This window comes from Rhinolophus sinicus, linkage group LG02 (assembly GCF_036562045.2).
Source record: "Rhinolophus sinicus isolate RSC01 linkage group LG02, ASM3656204v1, whole genome shotgun sequence".
Classification (NCBI taxonomy): Eukaryota; Metazoa; Chordata; class Mammalia; order Chiroptera; family Rhinolophidae; genus Rhinolophus; species Rhinolophus sinicus.
Window position 1 is genome coordinate 199,973,298 of NC_133752.1, and position 20,008 is coordinate 199,993,305.

Genomic DNA, 20,008 nt, shown 5'->3' on the forward strand with positions numbered 1-20,008 from the left:
CAGAAACGGTTATTGCTGTCCCAGGAGAGTGTCAGAGTGACTGTTTGTACCAGATGTGGGCTTTAAGTGGGAGCAAAGGAAAGCAACTGGTTTAACTAGACCCAGTTACAAACAAGACTCCGCGTCACCTCCTGTTCTGAGGGCCACAGGACAGCCACCAGGGCCTTCGTGCTCTGTCCAGAGGGGCCCCAGCCTTGTACTCCAAGCAGAAGGTCCTCAACATCACCAGGGGCAGGACTGTGGACTAGCAGGGCTGGCAGCCCTCCCTGCCAGCAGCTCTCTAACCAGCTCTGTCCACTGGGCCCCGCCAGGGCCGGAGTTGGCACTGTGGCTGCCTGAGCCTGCTCAGACCCGGGACTTTGCATCCTGCCTGGAGAATTCCATGCGAGGAATCAGAACCGCCCTGGAGGCTGCGAGCCTGGGCTGAGGGACCCCTCCCAGACTCCTGGCCCCTGCTGTGGATGATGCCCCTGACCCAGCCTCCCGGAGGCTCTACCTGCCCTGCTCCCTGGGAGAGGGTGGTCCAAGTGGACCCCAAGCTCACATTCATGTGTGGCTCTGAGCCTGCTGGGAAGTCCCCATGTGGACTCAAATCATTTCAGCCCTTCAACCAGCGATGAAACAGTTCAAAAACCAGTCAGACTGGCCTAAAAGCAGCAGGGGGGTGGGGGGACAGCGGCCCCCCCCACCAGCCGCCCCTATGCCCCTGGTCTGTAACAAGGCTACGGATAGCAGCTCAGTTCAGGAGTGAGCTGAGCCCCTGCAAGGTGGGCGGGGCCAGGTGCACATCTCTCTTCTGACACCAGACCCTTCCCTCCCGGCCGCATTTTCCAGCACATTGTCACTGAGGCTGGAGCTCGGACTGACCTCTCTGTGTCTCCCCAGCAGGGTGAGACTGGGGCAGGTTGGTCGGCCTGGAGGAGGTGGGAGCGGCCTAGAGGAGGGAGGCTGCATGGGAGTCACTCCTCAGTGACCTTGGCGATGGCTCTGACCCGTCTAGAGCCCCAAATATACCTGTGTAGACAAAGGCAGGTTTATTTGCAAGCACAGCCCAATAGGTCAAGTTCACCCATGTTTAAAAAAAGCAAAAAAAATCTTCCGAACAAACATGATAAGCACAGTTAGTGCCCTCACCAGGACCGCTGGCCGCAGGGGTGCCTGGCCCACACTCGCTGGCGACGCCTCAGTGACAAATGTCATTTACGGAGTCCCACAGGGGCCTCTGTGTGGGTCACTGCACCTGCTAAGACCTTTCAGATATGGGAGGGACGTCAGTCTGCGTGAGGAGGACACTGAGGTCCCGGCCACCTGGTTCGTGGGCTGTCACACCTGGGGCTCCAACAGCCTGGGCCCTGCCACCCGGCCTCCCTGGCCCGCTCCTCGCCTGGACAGGGTCCCTCCCAGAAGTCTATCTGCAGACTCAAGCCCTTCCCCGGAGGCCTTGGGCCGCTGGGGATCTAAGCATTGTGACGCATGGTGCCCAGGAAGGTTCCGGAAGCCTGTTCACCCAGAGCGCACTGGGCTGCACGGGTCCCACAGCACCCCTCGGGGAGGTGGCCCGGCACCCCCAGCAAGGCCAAAAGCAAGCTCCTTCCATCCCTGCCCGTCCTGGGAGCCCCGGGCTGAGTTGTGGGGGACAACTCCGTGACAGCCAGACTCGGCCCCAAGGTGGGACCTGGCCAGGGGTTCCTCCTCTCACTCCCAGCAGACCCTCACTTCTGTGCCTCAGGGCCGTCTCCTTGGCCTGCCACCTGCACCCCTCGGACCCTCACTCAGCAGAGGACAGAGGTTTCCCTGTTTTGGACACATGAGGTCCTCACAGAACATGGCCCGGGGTGTCCAATGTTTGATTAGACACAGGTAACATCTCATGACCTAAACAGATCACTCCAGGAGGTGACCCCACACTCCATCCACCCATTTGCCCAGCACTGATTGAGCACCCACTATGTGCCTGGCACTGTCCTGGAAGCTGCTGGGGAAGAGCAGACGAGGCCCTGCCCTCTGGTCTCGCCTCCCCGCGGGCAGGCAGAGAACACATGATCAAGCAAAGGCCTCAGTGGCTGGATGGCGGCAACCGCTGCGGGGGAACAAAGCTGGCAGGGGCACCAGGGTCAGGGAGCGGCAGGGCCAGCGGGGCTGGGGTGCCCCAGGGCACGTCCCCAGCCATGTCCCCAGCCACGTCCCCAGGAATCAGGGGAGGACGTTGTTTTCTTCATGTCTGTGCTCAAGACAAAGGACCATGCTCCAGAGACCGTGAGCATTTGTTATTAGTTTTGCTTGTTGTGGAATCAATTAAAATTAAAAACTAGATGTGCATATGTTTTGTCACTGTTTCATTATTAAAATCCATTGGTGTCCCATAATTTATTAGGAAAACAAAAGAGGAGCTATGACTAAAATCTTGAGGAGATTCTAAATGAGAAATCTTTTTCAGAACAGAGACAAGAAGTATCTTGATTTCTGTTAAATTAATACATAGAAGTACATGTAGGTCGCCTTCCCAGGTGAGGGGGCAGGCAGATCACCTTCCCAGGATGGCAGGGCCCATGCCTCCTGGCTCCCCGAGGAGACCCCAAGATTTAGATCCAGTGCTGGCCATACAAAAAGAATGTGAGCGGGAGGGTTCAGGAGGGGACACTGTGGGGACCTAAGTCTGGGAGCCAGGTGGTCACTCTGCAGGCATGTGACTCCCAGGGGCGTAGCACCCTAAGAGCTGAGCAAGGTGCTAGTTGGAAGAGGCTGCCGGGAGAAAGGAACCCTGGGCTGTGGCCCTTACTGTCCCTCCCATGCCTCACTGCACGGGTGGCAGCAAGTGCTACTTCAACAGAGTGACACTTCGCAAGTGGCACCTCTGAAAGGCTTCCACCCCAAGTGCCCAAAGTTAAACGACTCACAGGTCGCCACCCTCCCCCTCTGCCACCTTCACCTCTCACCTGGATGGGGCCTCAGGTGCCCACCCTGTCCACTTTCTGGGCAGGAGTGGCCCTCCTAACCCCAGACCTGACCTGTGGCTTCCCAGGTAAGGGGCCAGCCTTGCCCCACCCCAGTCACCCAGAGCAGGTCAGGGAGCTGGTTTCCTACCTGGCACCTTCCCTGCACACCGGGCCGGGAACGCTGCCTGTTACAGATTTCTTCTCTACTCCAACCCACTGCCCTTGTCCCAGCACGGGGCTTCCACGTCACCGGCTGCCCACAAAAACCCTCCGTGAGCAGCAGCCTGCAGCCTCAGCGGAGGCCGGCCCTCGTCATGCCTGGCTGTTCAGATCCAAGACTTGCTCAGTCTCGCATGAAAATAATCATCAAATCGCAGAAGCGAGGGCGAGAACATTAAAAATGTTGGCTCCCCCAACCCCGACCCCCATGGCTTCAGCTGTCCCCCGACTCGTGATTTCTCCATTGACACCTGGGAATTCAGCAGATGAGAATTCAGCCTCATCTCCTATGCGTCCTTCCTTCCCCAAATTGTCTGCCTTTCCTGAGCAAAAGCAGCTACTCTCCAGATGGCCCCCGTCTCCACGTCTCCATGTGGCAGAGAGCCCCGTCAGGCCGCAGGCTGGGGAGCCTGGAATTAGGGTTTGCGTTTGAGGCAGGCTGGGCCCCAATGCCCACAGGCAGCACTGACGTGTCCTGGATGGATCAGATCATTTTGGTTGCAAGCTGTCCCTGGGCCTGGGCACCTGACAGCTGCCACGTCTGATTAAACTGTGATGCATTGAACTCGACTCGGCAGCTCCCGCCTGCTCGCGCCAGTGAGCCAGAAAGAACGCCAGGCACCAGGCCCACTGCTCTTGCTGGAACGCCCTTCTCCACAGTCAGGAAGCAAGCTGCTTGCCCCTCCATGGGCACAGAGACTGTTAAAATTAGCAATCTAGGGGAGAGGTCCAAAACTATGGCATCAGCCCCGGGGTCTCCTTTGTTCTGCCTCTGAGATTTCTGAGTTATTTTTCTGATCGGAAGGGCTGCCTTTCTTCAGGCGTATGATTCTGGCTTCCTGCCTCAGGATTTCAACAGCTCAGCACCCAGCAGAAGGGGCCCCGGGGCCACAGGCACTGCATCCTCGGCTCAAACAGGCCGACCCACCTGCAAGACGGGGCCAGGAACCCCTCCTCAACCCAAACGCCTGCCCGGCTTGCTGACCTGCTGCCACCTTCAGAGGGTGAGGGCCACGGCCAGACCAGCCCAGAATGAGTGAGTATGAGGCCGCAGCTAGGGCCCGACTACAGACCCCACAGGGTCCCAACCAGCAGCACACGGGGGACCCCGCGTCCAGAGCCTCAGAGGATGCTTCCCACAGCATGGGGGTGAGGGCAAGCACCCAGCAGGGAGAACTGAGGCTAAAGGGCCCCCAAATTCCTCCAGCCCGGGCCCCAGAGAAAGAGCCAAATAGCGGAAGTGGGAAGGGGGGTGACCAGGGCAGATAGCGGCCAGCTGCTGTGAAAACAGAGAGGCAGGCAGCCAGCCAGCCCTTTCCACTGTCCCCCTTGCCCCTGTGCTAGTGGCTTCGGGAGAGAGAGGCAGAAGCAGGGTGTGTGGAGGGGCCGGGCAGGAGCTAGTGGGCCTCCCGCCTCTGGTCATCTGTCCGCAGGCAGCGGGGCCTCATGTCAGCTGGGCTGCAAAACAGAACCCAGAGGAACCATATGGAGGGTGAGCTTCCAAGGGACCACAGCTCTGCAAGCGGCGTCTGAGGCTCAGACGCAGTCAGGAAATCCCAAAGAAGGACGGTGCTGGGCCTACAGAATACGACGACTTCTGCCTGTCAGAAAGGGGTGGCAGGACGAAGGCAAACACAGGACCGGGCAGAGCACACAGCCCTCATCATAGCCAGCGTGTCATCCCTACAAAGCACCATGCACCTCTCATGACAAACGTGAGGACCCCAACAGTCCCATCTGTCAAAGGCACATGGGATGGATCAGAAAGGGGCGGGCAGCAGTCGGAACACAGGAAACATCTGTCCCCATCAGGACCCAAGTGCCCGACCGCCGTGAGAGCTGGGCTTTCTCCCGCCTCACGGCACAAGACCAAGGACGACAGGACCACTGGGAACAGACAGGTCGAGACAGGCCCAGGGGTGCCAACTGGGAGAACCCCCTTAGGAGGCATTTAGATAACAAGGTTTTTTAATTCCACACTATATTGCCCATAAATTTGACTCCGGGAATCTGAAATTATCCACTCACCGGGCGTCCACCCTCTGGGGGAGCCCATCCACTCCCCGGGCATCCACCCACCCATCTGCTGACACCCACATCTCCACCTCGGACTGGACCTCACTCTGAGCTCCGTGACAGCCTCCAGGCAGCTCCACCCAAACTGTCCATGGGGCTCAAACACAGCATGTCCACAGTGCCACAACCCCCTGCACACCAATAACCCCAACAATGTGAGCCAAGAACTGCCCTGGCCCCTCCCTCGCCACCCATCCTGTCTGCTCTCCCAGCGCTGCCCACCTTTGCCTCCTGGGCAGTCGTCCAGCTCTTCCCCCGGCTCCACCTGTGCCTGGGCCTCACGCTGGCCTCCCGGCTGGTCTCGGGTTCTTCCTGCTCAGAACCTCCTCGTCCAGGTGGCCAGTGTGACCATCTCCCATCCTGCCAACAGCACTTCTGATCTCCACACCCACCCCCCAGAGTCGAATCACCTGGGGACTGGCTGGGCCCATCCATCAGCTTCTGACTCAACAGATCTGGGTAGGGCCCAAGAATGTGCCTCTGTGACACACTTGGGGACCACAGCCCTTGAGGATGGCGTCCACACTCCCCAGTGAAGACCAGGACCACTAGCCTCTCCTGCTTTGTGCTGGGTCCCCCAAAAGCAGCCCTGACAAGGACCCCAGTGCAGGAGCTGCCTTGGGAGGGGCCCTGGAAGCCCCAGAGGAACTCAGGGAGGTGCGGGGGTAGGGGAAGCAAGTCCGCATGGTGGCCCCTGCAGCCTGGCCAGTTGGGGGCACACACAGCCGTGGAGTACGTGCACGTCTCAGAGCTCCCCTCCTGGGGTGTGAGGCAGTGCAGCCCCCCACACCCAAGCTGGTCCGAGGGCTGAGGACTGCTGGGGATGGGAATTCTCCAGCAACCCCAGCCTGGGCAGAGGGTTCCCACTGCCAGGGGCCCTCCCTTGGGCGAGGATGGAGAGGCAGACAGTGAAGCTGAGGAGCAGGAGGCACTGCCTGCACCACAGTGGTCCCCAAACTCTGAGACCCAGTTCCCACCTTTCAGGACCCCCCACTTTACCTTCAACCCCTCCGAGCAGCTCCTCACTGTCACCAAGCTTCAGGGTTCCCCTCAGGAAAACAGCCACCTCTGCCCTGCAACTGCTGCCACCCTAGCTCCTCTTTAGAGAGGTCCTCACATGGTACCAGCACGTCCCTAGACACACCAGACACCCTAGCAGGGCTGAGCACAAACCCGCAGCCCGTGTGCATGTGACCACACCCTGTGTCCACTACGCTCCTGGTTCCTGACCACTGTAGGGACATCTAACCCCCTGTGTTTTCATCTCAAATAAATTACTTATAAGCGATTTATAAGAACACGCTTCCTCATAAACACATCTTCACATTCCAGACACGTGCTACATGTGCAGAAACATGACACCCATATGCTCACACCCTTTTTCATTATTAAACGTAGTTCTTTCATGTGCAAATTAAGTTTCCAACCTTGAAAGAGATGCGAATCAGAAACCAAGCTTGTCACTCAGTCGTGTTTTTTTTTTTTTAAACACTTTTTTTTTTTTACGGGACTTTATTGGGGAACAGTGTGTACTTCCAGGACTTTTTTCCAAGTCAAGTTGTTGTCCTTTCAATCTTAGTTGTGGAGGGCGCAGCTCAGCCCCAGGTCCAGTTGCCGTTGCAAGTTGCAGGGGGCACTGCCCACCGTCCCTTGCGGGAGTCGAACCGGCAACCTTGTGGTTGAGAGAACGCACTCCAACCAACTGAACCATCCGGGAGCTCAGCTCAAGGTGCTGTGTTCAATCTTAGTTGCAGGGGGCAGAGCCCACCATCCCTTGCGGGACTCGAGGAATTGAACCAGCAACCTTGTGGTTGAGAGCCCACTGGCCCATGTGGGAATCGAACCGGCAACCTTCAGAGTTAGGAGCACGGAGCTCTAACCACCTGAGCCACTGGGTAGGCGACTCAGTCGTTTATTGATGGGGACATGAGGGAGGCCCCAGCCGGGCACCCACAGGCAGCAGGACCAGGGAGCCACCCCAGCCTCCTGTCCTGTGGCCCCAGGGCCTCAGAGCCTCCAGGTAACCTGAGCCACGTTTTCTTCCTCCACCCAAGCAGATGTCGGTGGCTGGACACCAAGGAAGCCCAGGCTCTTAAGAGACAGACAGAATGATGAAGGGACAAATGCCCATTCTGGAGAGTGGCTGGTGGTATCTCTGCTGTAGCCAGGACTCCCGCCGGAGAAGCCCTGATGGGGCAATGGCTTCCCAGCGAGAGCACACAAACACAGCCACCCCCACTCCTGGCCCTCAGCGGTGGGGCAGGGGGCCAGGAAAGTGTGAGGAGAGTGAGGGGGACCTGCCTGGATTAAAGCTGCCTGTCCACTGCCCACTCAGTCATGGACTTGACCTCCCCTCTTGCATAACCCAGGAAGGGGGAAAAGGGAGGGGAAGGGAAGGGGAGGGAGGACAGGCTGAGATTCCCGACTTATTGTGACATTTTCAATAAACGCACAAAAGTTATTTGGTAAAAAATCAGCATGTCAAGATGAGAGAAGAGGAAGAAATATACATTTTTTAACTTTACCTAGGAATCAAAGAGCATTCCCTTTTAATGATAAATATTATTTTTCAGTTATTCTGCTTCCTCACATATAATGGTGAAAATCCCTGTTAAACTCAGGCCTGACTGTACCCGTTCTCACCACGATTAGTCAATGTGAGTTCAGCAGTTTTAGTCAAAGCAACAACATGTAACAGAAAGCGTAGCTATGTGTATTCGCAGGTGATACATAGCAAGAAAACTTAACAAAATCAACTGGAAAGATGAAGGGATTAAGTGCTCACAAATTTGGAAAGCAAACAAAAATTGAAACCCCAGGTCTTTCCCAAACACCAGCAATAACAGGGACTCACGACCCACCAGCTGGTCCCCCTCCCCACCCAGCAGCCTCACACCTCTGACATCCAGTGCCAAGCCCACCCTGGTGTCCTGGCCCAACGCCCTCTGTGCCCCGGGGATCAACTGCAACAGTGAGGGTGGGGGCCCCACAGAGAGTCCCCTGCAGGACAGTGGCCAGGAAGAGGGGTCAAGCCAGGGGAAAGGAGTAGAGAGCCACAACTGAACCAATTCCTTTCCTCTACTCTGTTCCCTGGTCCAGACTCCATCCCTCCATCCACTAGAGCCGCAGCCTGCAGCCCCTCCCAGCGCCCCAAAATGCACCAGGACCAGTCTACAACCGGCCTCCCAAGACATCCTCAGAGCCCTCCTCGCCCAGGACCCTTGCTACGCCCACGGACAGCATGTCGTCTCAACCCAAGCCTGCCCCTTCCCCCGCCCAGAAGCGCTGACCTGTTTCCTCCTGCTCCTCCCCTGGCTTCCACAAGCTCCTAAAAAGACCACGTGCATATCAATGCACTGTGCCCAGCCTTGCCCCAAAAGGAGAAGTCGTCTGTTGGGAATGGGCTCCTACAGGTAAAGCTGGTGGCTTCCCTTTCTGTGGTCACAAATCCCCGTCTGAGGGCACATTCTAGAACACTGCAGGGCCAACCAGGACCCAGGCCACAGCGGCCCATGCCCTCGCCCTGTGCCCAGGCCGGGCGCAGGAGGAGGGGCTCAGGAGGTGGGAGACTGGAGGCACTCAGGGGCCCAGCGGGGCCTGGCCCCACAGAGCACAGCCCACGATGCCTGCGCACATTTCCAGGCACAAGGCCCCTGAGCGGCCACGCCACGTGTGGTTTGTGTGTGACGTCCTGGGCATCGTGTGCGCTGCGGCCACATGGGCACTGGTGCTGAGCGCCGCGGGGGTGCTGCTATGCGTGCTGCTGCTGCCCACGCGGGATGTGGCCTATGCGGTGACCCACGGCACGCTCTTCCTCCTGCTGGCCTTCCTGGCGCTGGCGGCACACGCGCGAACCATGCTCACCGACCCGGGCTCGGTGCCGGTGGACACAGAGCCCAGCACGCCCGGTGGCCCCCGCTGCCCCCTCTGCGGCGCTGTCCAGCTGGCGCGTGCGCAGCACTGCCTCGTGTGCGGGCGCTGCATCCGCAGGCTGCATCACCACTGCCCCTGGGTCAACAACTGCGTGGGCGAGGACAACCAGAAGTACTTCTTGCTGTTCTCACTGTACACGGCGCTGGCCGGGCTGCATGTGCTGCTGCTGCTCTGCGTGCCTGCCCTACGCAGCTACGCGCGTGGGGAGTGGGACGTACACGGCATCCCAACGCCCCCCAGCTCCCTGGTCTTCCTCTTCCTGGTGGCCCTGAAGGGCTTCTTCTTGGGGTCTGTGACGTTCGCCATCCAAATGCACGCCATCTGCATTGACCGAACCACAATCGAGCAGCAGCAAAGGGAGAGGGGCAGGCCGGGCCCGGGGTCAGCGTGGATGAACTGGAAGGCCGTCTTCGGCCACTGCCTCTCCTCTTGCTCGCCTGGATCAGCCCCTTTGCCTCCCCAGAACCCCAGAGGACAAGCGGGCACCACAATGTGATCTGAGGTCTCCCCTGTAAACCCAGCCACCATCTGCTAAATCTCCCAGGTCCTTAGGGGAAAACGCAACAAACTTCCATCACAAGCTACCTTTTTTTTCCATGTCCACAAGGAGACCAGCAGGACAGATCATTTAAAAGTCTCAGGTTCTCTCTTTTGAGCAGAAAGTGAGGTTTAGGACACCCAAGATTCTGAGCAAGTTCGTAAGGCCAGGCCCTTTCCTAAAAGGAAGGTGAAATATTCTGCCCTTTTTCAGCTCTGCCAATGCTTCCATATGGAAAACAAGTCCACGACAGCTATGAATAAAGTATCATGACTTAATTCATGATGAATTAGTGCGGAGCCTACTAAATGAGGTAAGTGTACACTGAAGCAATTGCGTGAGTGCTGGCCCCTGGTCTATTGTGGTGAGCTGCATGGATGCCTTATCTGCGTTGAACCGTCCTTGCATTCCTGATTACCCCAGCTCCATCATAATGGATTATGTCATATTTTCTGTTGGATTTGATGGGCCAACACTTAGGATTTTTGTGTTTATGCTCATCAGTGAAATGGGCCTCTACATTTCTATTCTTTCCTTTATTATTTTAGCCGAATCTGTAGGTAATCTACCCAGATCACACTACCCATATAAAATGAGTAGGGCGGCTATGGCCCTGTGTTTATATTTCCTGAAATTATGCAGGATTGGAACTACTCTTGTTGCTCGAAAGTTTGGTGGATCAAACCAGTGTAGGTTTGGTTTTCTTGTTTAACTTTTTATTTTGAGGTAATTGTGGGTTCACATGCAGTGGTAAGAAATAATAGATCCTGTTTACCCTTCACCCACATTCCCCCACTGGTAACATCTTACGTAACCATAGTACAATATCAAAACGCAGAAACGCACATGATACCACCCACTGACTATTCAGATTTCCCCAGTTTCACATGCATGCATTTATATGGGATTTCCCCCCATATACACGCATCTATGCAATATTATCACACGTGTAGATTTGTGTATGCACCACCACAGTCAAGATACTGATACAACCAGCTCGCCTCCTCCCCCCCATACCCCTGGGCAATGACTAATCTGTTCTCTACCTATGATTTTGTCATTTCAAGAATGCTATGTAAGTGGAATTACTGTGCGATAATGTCATCTTTTGAGATTGTCCTTTTTCCCTCAATGTTATTCCCTTGAGATCCATCTAAATTCTCGCCTGTGTCAAGAGTTCACTCCTATTCACTGCTGAGTAACCCTCCATCGTAACCCCAGTCTAACCATTCATCCGTTGAAGGACATTTGGGTTGTTTCCAGTTTTCAACTCCTATAAACATTTGGGTACAGGTTTTTGTGTGAACGTAACTTTTCTGACATAAATGCCTAAGAATGTAGTTTCTGGGTCATGTGGTAATTTGCATCATTTAATTTTGTAAGAAACTGTAAGAAGACTGTTTTCCACAGTAGCTGTACCATTTTACATTCCCACCAACAGTGTATGAGTGATCTGTTTTCTCTGCATCCTCCCCAGCATTTGGGCTTATCACTTTTTTATTATTTCAGCCATTCTGATAGATGTGTGATGATATCTCATCATGGTTTTGACTTGCATTTTCCTAGTGACTAAGAACGTTGGGCATCTTTTCATGGGCTTATTTCCCATCTGCACACCCACTCCAGTGAAATGCCGGCTCGTGTCTTTTACCCACTTTCTAATTGATTGGTTTGTTTTTTAATGTTGAGCTTTGAGAGTTGTTGACATATTTTCTTTTTGTAGTGCTTTGTCAGATATTTCATGTCAGTCTGGAGCTTATCTTTTCATCCTCCTCACAGAGCAGTTTTCATTACGATGAGGTCTAATTCGTCCGTTTTTCCTTTTATGGATCATTCCTTGCTGTCAAATCGAAGAGCTCTTTGTCTCGTCCTAGGTCCCAAAGGTTTCCTCCTAGTTTTTTTCTAATAGTTTTATGTTTTATGTTTAAATCTGTGGTCCATTTTGAGTTAATTTTGCATAAGCTGTGTAGGTCAAAGTTCATTTTTTGCCTGTGATTGTCCCATTGCTCCTGCACCCCCTGTTGAAAAGACTGTCCTTTCTCCACTGAATTGCTTTTGCAGCTTTGTCAAAATCCATTGGGCGTGTTTGTGTGGGCCTATTTTGGGGTTCTACATTCTGCTCCATGGATCTATGTTTCTTTCCTTCCACAAATACCCCACTCTCGATTATTGTAGCTATATAAAAAGGCGTAACATCAGGTAGAGTGATTTTTCCCACTTTCTTCTTTTTTTTCTAAATTATTGTAGCTATTCCAGGTCGTAGGCCTTTCCATACAAATTTTAGAATAAACTTGTCTATGTCTACAAGAAGAAACCTTGCTGGGAGGTTGAGAGGAATTGAAGTAAACCCACATATATCATTGGGAAGGGGGTGGGAGGTTTATACCTTTTCTGTGCTGAGTCTTCCAATCCATGGCACAGTCTGTCTCTCCATTTATTTCTGTCTTTTTTCATTTCTCTCACCAGCATTTTGTAATTTTTAGCATACATTCCTTGTACAGGTTTTGGTTGATTTATACCTAAGTGTTTCACTTCCTTTGGATCAATTATAAATGGTATTGTGTGTTTAATTTCAGTTTCCACATGTTTATTGCTAGCAGGTTCAAATATAATTACTCTTTGTATGTTGCTCTTATATCCTGCCACCTTGCTGAACTCACTTATTTTAGTAGGTTTGGTTTTGTTTTACTTTGTTTTTGTAGAGTCCTTGGAATTTTCTATGTAGACAATCATGTCATCTGAAATAGTGACAGTTTTATGTTTTTATTCCAATAGGTATGTATTTTATTTCTTTTTCTTGCTTTACTGTGCTGTTAGAACTCTCACTACCATGTTGGATGAGAGAGGTGGAGTTTCCTGAAAGAAGAGACCTTTGACTACATTTCAGTGCTATTATTCCATGACTCTTCAGGTTTTGCATTTCTTTTTTTCCAAATATGTACATTGCTTATTTTCTGGAAATCTGTTTATCACCTACATTTTCCAATTTACCAGCAGGCATTCCTCCTGAAACCCTTTCATTATTTTTAATTGTTATTTAGCCTATAGCAATTCCACTTAGTGTCATTCTCTATTCTGTTTACGCATCTCCTTTTCTGTGGTGTTGACAGCATCAGTCCACTTACTGGTATTTCCATAAAAGACTTGGGTTTTGCTTTTGCCTCTATTGTTATTACAAGAGGTGTGGCTGGGCTCCTATTTCACTGAGTTCTGCCCTTTATTAATTGTTTCTTTCTTGTTTCCTTGGATATTTTGCTGTAGATCTTTTTCAAACTTTTAGAATTGAATGGTTTACTTATTTTTACATATTCTTCTTTTTCCAATAAATGTACTTAAAGCTACACCATTTCCTCTGGGTAGTGAAGTACCTAATGTTGTGTATACCGTCAATTTTTTGATGCATAAAATATTCATTGTTATTAAGCCCTAAGTATTTCTTTTTCCATTTACTTTTTAATTGCATTTTTAAATTATCATATAGCACCATTGACTATTCTTCACACAGTTCTGTGAATTTTAACATGTGGATTCATATGGGCACCACCACAGTCAGGATACTGACCCACTGGATACTTAGAACCATGGTCCCACAAAGTTCCTATTTCATTTATGAACGTGTCTCCATCATCAGAAAGCGCATTCTTTCCTGTCTTTCCATAGTCTCTCTCACACACACACACACACACACACACACACACACACACGGTCAATGCCAACGACCTCCGACCTGTGTTGTTACTGTAGTTTTGTCTGTTTGAGAATGTGGTGTCTATGAAATCACATGGCCTGCAACCTTTTGCGACTGGGTCCTTTGACTCAACATAGTGCCTTTAGGGCCCATCCAGGTTATTGCGTGTGTCAATAGTTCTTCCTTTGTGATGTGAGTGGCATTCAATCACATGGATGTGGCAACGTTGTTTTCCATTCACAATGTGAAGAACATTTGAAATGTTTCTATCATTTGGCAACTGTGAACAGAGCTGCTATTAACATTCATGCATGTTTGCATGTGAACAGTTTTCATCTCTCTTATTCTTTACTGCTGCACTGATGTCCCTGTAATAAGAGGCAGTGACTAGAGCTCTCTTTCTCCACCTGTGAGGACACAGCAAGAAGGCGGCCATCTGTAAACCAGGAAAGGAGTCCTCACCAGAAACCAGCCCCACAACACTTTGGTCCTGGACTTCCAGCCTCCAGAACTGTGAGAAACAAATTTCTGTTGTTGAAGCCACCCAGCCTGTACTATTTGCTATGGGGCCCAAGGTGACTGACACTTATGCAAATCGAACACATCACCCAGAAGGTGGGGGATTCCAGGAAAGCAGAGTGAGAGAAACGAATGAAACTGTGAAAACCCAGGACCTCAGCGCACTGAAGGGGTGGGAGGTGCTAACTTCAGTCGCTTCACAAAGGGTGTGCCCACCGAGGATGTGGGCAAAAGCATTCCACACACCACACACACAGCAGTTTCTCCCAGTTGCAGGCAGGCCATTCAGAAGCTAAAGTTTACCATAGTTGAACAAATAAGTGAATTATAGAAAATGAGAGCCAGGTTCTCCACTAGCAGAGAAGGATGTTACAATTAAATAGCGGGGGAGGTGAGAATAAACCTTGTGGAATGGGACTCGAGTCAGAAATGATCAGTTTGCACTCAAACACATGCTACTGAAATAGGTACAGATATGTGTGTATACATGGGTCATATATGCACATGGATCTCCAAACACTGTGCCCTTCAGGGGCCGAGAAGCTGTGACACCCAGATCTTGATTTCTAAATACCATTCTGTAATAAAAGGAACCAGGGCTCCTTGGAGAAAGGCTGATCCTGGTCTGGGACAGGGAAGGTAGAAGATGAGCCTGGAGCATCTTGTGGTGCAAGAAAGTAAGGAAGTGAGGAAGGAAGGGCTGGAGGAAGGAAAAGATGGGGTGTCTAAAGACACAAAAGGCAACCCAGTGGCCTAAATTTATTACAATAGAATAAATAAATGGGAGAGAAGAGACAAGAGTTCCCAAGAGCAGAATTCCAAATAATGGCTGAAGGAAGGATGAGGGGAACAGAAATGGGCACGAGGCACCCCGGATGTCCGCTGCAGGCACAACACACACAAACACACACACACACCATGGATGCTGAGATTGGCAGGTGAAACCTTAAGAGGAAAGAGGATGGTTGCACAGCCTCAAACTCTCTCGCTGAAATATTTCTTACGCACCAGGGTGGTTTTAACACACGAGCCTACATTCTTTGATCACCTTTTCTAGCAGGTAGAGCTCAACTGCCCTCCGCTTTGAGTGCGGGCTGGACTCGGTGACTTACTTCCAAAAATAGATATGGAAAAAGAAAGATAGAAATTGTACCACGGACAAAACTGCAGACACCACCTTGACCCAGTGTCCCCCATGAGCTGGGATCACTGATAGCATATACCCGCTGGAGCACCATGAGGACAATTTCCCGAGTGACTGTCCCATGAGCCATGTTGAATAATGAGAAAGATCAGGGAAACCTGAACTGAGGGACACCCCACAAAAGACCTCCACAGCATTCTTCCAAAGTGTCATGAAAATAAGAAAAGATGAGAAGGTGCCACCGACCAGAGGAGACGAAGGAGACGTGGTGGCCGTGGGTCCTGGACTGGGTCCTGAGACACACCAGTGACCTCAGTGGAAAAACTGGTGAAATCCCGATAAAGTCTGTCATTTAGTTCACAGAAGCCCAATGCTAAGTCCTGAATTTTGATAAAAGCACCAGGGTCATATAAAAAGTTAGCACAGAGAAAACTTATGGGGGTCTACACAGGAAGTCTCTGCAACCTCTCTTCAGCATTTCTGAAAATCTAAAATGATTTCAAAATAAAACTTTGAAAAGGGAGGACACTTGGGAAGTGAGCAGCCGAACCGACTTCCTCAGGCCCTGTGGGAAGACCTGCCAAGGATGTCCCTGGGGCCTGGTGACTCACGTGGACCCAGCAGTGGGCAGGGAGGCCGGGCTCCCTTCCCAGAAAGACCATGGATCAGAAACACGGGCAGACCTAGGCACCTCCCATTAGCACCTGGGTACAGCCAAAGGGGAGAGTGCAAAGGGGCCATGATTCTTTGCAGCTCTCCCCGGAGAGCTCTGCTCTGCTTCTCTACCCCTTGAATGAAGGCTGGCCTATGACTTTTATTTTCCAGTTACAAAAATCGTCATGATGGACATTCTTACACCACGCACCCACTACAGGGGCTTTCCTAAGACTCCATACAGTGTACAGGAAGGGGCGTCTAGATGTCAATCCCCCAAGACAGCTGTGCTGAACCCGCCACTCTTCACTGTGTGCACACGTCCTGTCCTTTTCCTCGGGGGAAAGTGCTGGAAATTGCCTATAGGGTTCATAACCCCAACACTGTGTGTTTTCACTCAGCGGCACCGCCTAAATGATCCTAACCAGTTACCCTCCAGGCCAACCTCCCCACATCCCCACCACTACTTGATGCTGCCAGACTGTGAACAGGTTTGTGAAATGCTTTCAATTATGGTTTTAATTTGCTTTCAGCCCAATCCTGGGAGCCCCTCTACTGGACAGTCCTGTTTCTCCAGGTTGAAATCCGTCACCCATTTCTATCTTTCTTTGTCTGTTTCCTACTGATTTGTAGGACTTAGTTACCTGTTCTGGATATTAGCTCTTTGTCAGCTGAATACATTGCAGGCATCTTCTCCCAGATGTGGCCTCCTGGTCCCATTTATTATCTATGCTGCCCTTGATGAATTTTAATGTAACAGGATTTGTGAGCCTTTTTCTTTGTGTTTGCCCTTCTGGGATCCTACTGAAGAAATTATTCCTTAGTCCATGGCCGTCATATGTTCTCCTATATGTTATCTTATAAAAGCTTTTGAAATGTTTATGATACTATGAAGTCCTCTATCCATTTGGAACTGATTTTTATGTATTGAGTAAGGTAAAATCCATTTTCTTTATTTTTCTAGATATTAACCAATTTCTCCAGCATCAATTTTTGAACAACCTCTTCTTTCCCTATTGATCTGCGATGCCAACTGTATTAGAAGTCTACACATACATTCCCACGTATGCACTTACATCAGTGATTTCTTCCTGGACTCTCTCCACATTCTCAGGACTCGAGCTCCTATCACCAGGACTCCCCTGTGACCCCAGGAGGAAGCCTGTGTCAGGGCAAGTTCATGGCCAGGGTGGCCATGCTCTCTGCAGCTCTGGCCTCTGAGCTCCTTACCATCCTAATAGTTCAGTGATGTGCTTCAGCATATCTCTCTTTCAAGAGATCTTTTAAATATACTTCATCCAGCATTTATCATTTTTTTCAGTTGGATTACATGAGGTACTGCATCTACCACAGTACAGAGAAGTCCTGTGTTGTGGATAAATCAATTGCTTTTATTACAGTCCATGGTTATTCAGACTTACTATCATGTTGACATTTTATTTGATCACGATCATTTCTGGCATTGCCTTCTGAAATACACCTTATCAAGTACTTTCAGTGAAAGCAAACTCTTGGTCTTGGCCTCAGGCTGTCCTTACTTTACTCTCACTCTTGGATATTTTAGCTGGGTATAGAATTCCTGATTGATGGTTACTGTGTATCAGCATTTTGAGGGTATCCCACTGCCCTCGGTAATCACTACTGTTGATTAGAAATCATTTTTATCTAAATTATCTTTCTTTTGAATGTAATGTTTCTACTCTCTGGTAGAGCATATTTGTATGCATTTTTGTAGTGTGTGTGTGTGTGTGTGTGTGTGTGTGTGTGTGCATGCCTTTACTGTACCATTTCATTTCAATATGACTAAGTTGTGTGTCTGTTTTTATGTATTTTACTTGGTAGAAAATATTTTCTTCAGTCTTGAAAACCCTTATCTAGTGTCTGCCCAAGCATGGCCTGTGCTCTCTCTTCCCTCTTCTGGAATCTTAGTAGATGCACTTGCCTTTCTGTTTCCAGCTCCCTTTCCTATGTCTCTTCTCTTTGTGAAGAAGTGACTTTCTCAGATCTACCTTCAAATGCACTAATTTTCTCTTCAGCTGTGTCTAACTGACCATTTAACTTGTCTATTTACTTCTTGCATTCAATGACTCTTTACTATTTCTACAAATTCTACCTGCCTGTTTTTCATTTGTTTACAATCTAACCTCCTTTAATCAGTATTCTATTTTTGCCATGGTTCTTGTATTATATTTTTCTCTTTAAATGTTTTAAGCATGCTTATTTTAAAAGATCTTTTAGAATGTTGTGTCATCTCTCACTTTGGGCGTATATATGCTCCCTTTTCTTTCATCAGCTCCTATGGCTGCCCTCAGGGTAATTCATTTTCTTGCCTGGTTTTCATCTTTAATTCTGATCTCATCTGTGGGATTCTCCCCATGGAGGCCTCTTGTGCCCTGATTTGTAGAAACATGCTCTCCCCCAGGACATAGAATTTTCACTGGATCTACATATATTTGCATTTTAACATTTTAACCCGTCTTCCCACAGGACAAGGGTATAAATCCCACCTTACATACATGCATAACTCAGTCACGGATTCCCCATTTTCATTCCATTGACATCACTTACTGACCACCCATACTAGGCACTGAACTTTTAGCTGAGGGGGTTGGCCAGCAACACCAAGTAGAAAGACTGAATGGGATCTGAGCTTCCGCCATTCAGACCACCAGCACCCCCCTCCCGCCACCCTGCCATCCCTAACAGAAGGACAGGTGGGCTGAGAGAACAGATACCATTGGGGCTGACCCAAGTCCTGCCAAGACATGGGGACGAGCCTGGATAGGGCTGTGCAGCTGCCTCAACTCCAAGTGCCTGGGGCTCAGGGGACCCCTAACCACACCTCGCACCACCTGGGGCTGGGGCTTCCACCCACTCCCTGCTGGTGCCCCTGACTTTGGCCAGGCCCCCAGCCAATGCCCTATCTGAGAGGGGAATGGTGTGATCATACTTGGTTCTCAGGCTCCTTCACAGGCAGGACGTCCACCACAGTGGCAGGGGTGGGACCAAGGCAGAAGAAAACCCTCCCTGCTGCTGTATCTGCGGTGAGGCAAGAGGTGGGCACCACCCACAGTCCCTTGGTTACTCTCAGCATGGAGACCCCCACCCTACCTGGGAACCTGAGTGGAGAGAAGGCTGGCACAGTCCTTCCCCACTGGCCAGCAAAGGCAGGGCCAGACCACCAGCAGGACAAAGGGTCAGCCTGGCAGCTGGGCTCTGCCTGGACGCCTCCCCAGAACCACTGTGCTGAGAAGCTCAGTGGGGGAGTCTGCACCTGAGATGCCCCTGTGCCAGGAAGGGAGCAGTGGGGTGGGCTTGCGGTGTCAGTGCCCAACTATCTTCCCAGAGACACCTCTGAGGCCTTGGCCTTAGAGCCCAACCAGCTGGGGTGGGGACCCCAAGGCCCCACCTGCACCCCTCTGCCCATGGCCCTGTGTCTGCCCAGCTCCTATCTCTCTAAGTCCAGGAGACCCCATGCTGCAAGGCCAGGGAGCAGGGTCAGGAACCATATGCTGCCAGTCTCTCCCTGCCCGGGGGTGGGACTGGGCAGGTCCCAGGCCCGTCTGGGCTACTGGGCTGTGCGGCGAGTGCATGGGTGCCGGCTGTGGTCACCAAGACACTGAGAGTATCCCCATCAGCTCAAGGCCACGCTCCGGACGGCACCCTCCCAGCCAGAACAAGGGTCACTCAGGGTGGGGGAATGGGTACAGGTTTTTTCCAGCTGGGCATGGTCCCTGCAGCTCCTCTAAAATCTGATTCAAACGAGCCCTATCTCCTCTCACACCAAAAAAAGAAAAACAGCTAAAAACTGAGAAAGGTTTCCAGTGGGCCCCTGCTGGAAGTAGAGGCCAGCAAATTCAATTAGAAGCGTCTGTGGAAGCTGCAGAAAAGATCAGTCTCCTTTCATCATGGAAATAATGAAATTTCCCATACTCCTGGTCAAAGATGGTGCTGGCTCCCAGAAATGCCCATAGCCAGATGGCTGGGCAGCTCTGCTCCTGGTAGGGTCCCCAGAAGGTGCTGGGGCTCCTGGGGTGCTCTGTGGGCTGGCACTGGGTGGACATAGGGCCAGAGGCATGGACGGTGCTGGCACCTGGGGAGACGGCCGAGCACATCCACCCGGGACCCCAGCCCTTCATTCAGAGCTGCCTCACGGAGCTGCTGGTCGGGCTGCTCGGGGCACTTTGCTGACAAGGACGAGTGGCCTGGGGGGTAGCAGGGGCTTCAGGGGCCAGAGGCTGCCGCCCGTGTTCTGTGGTTTTATCTCTTCCCACAGATGTTCTTCCCAACCAGCCACAGAG

General features: G+C 51.5%; 1 protein-coding gene across 1 annotated transcript; it reads left to right on the forward strand.

Moving 5' to 3' along the window:
* Positions 1–8,853: 8,853 nt before the first annotated feature.
* On the forward strand, positions 8,854–9,660 carry LOC109434898 (palmitoyltransferase ZDHHC3). The gene has a single exon (XM_019712314.2). The coding sequence runs from the start codon at positions 8,854–8,856 to the stop codon at positions 9,658–9,660; it is 807 nt and encodes a 268-aa protein (XP_019567873.2).
* The last annotated feature ends 10,348 nt before the right edge of the window (positions 9,661–20,008 follow it).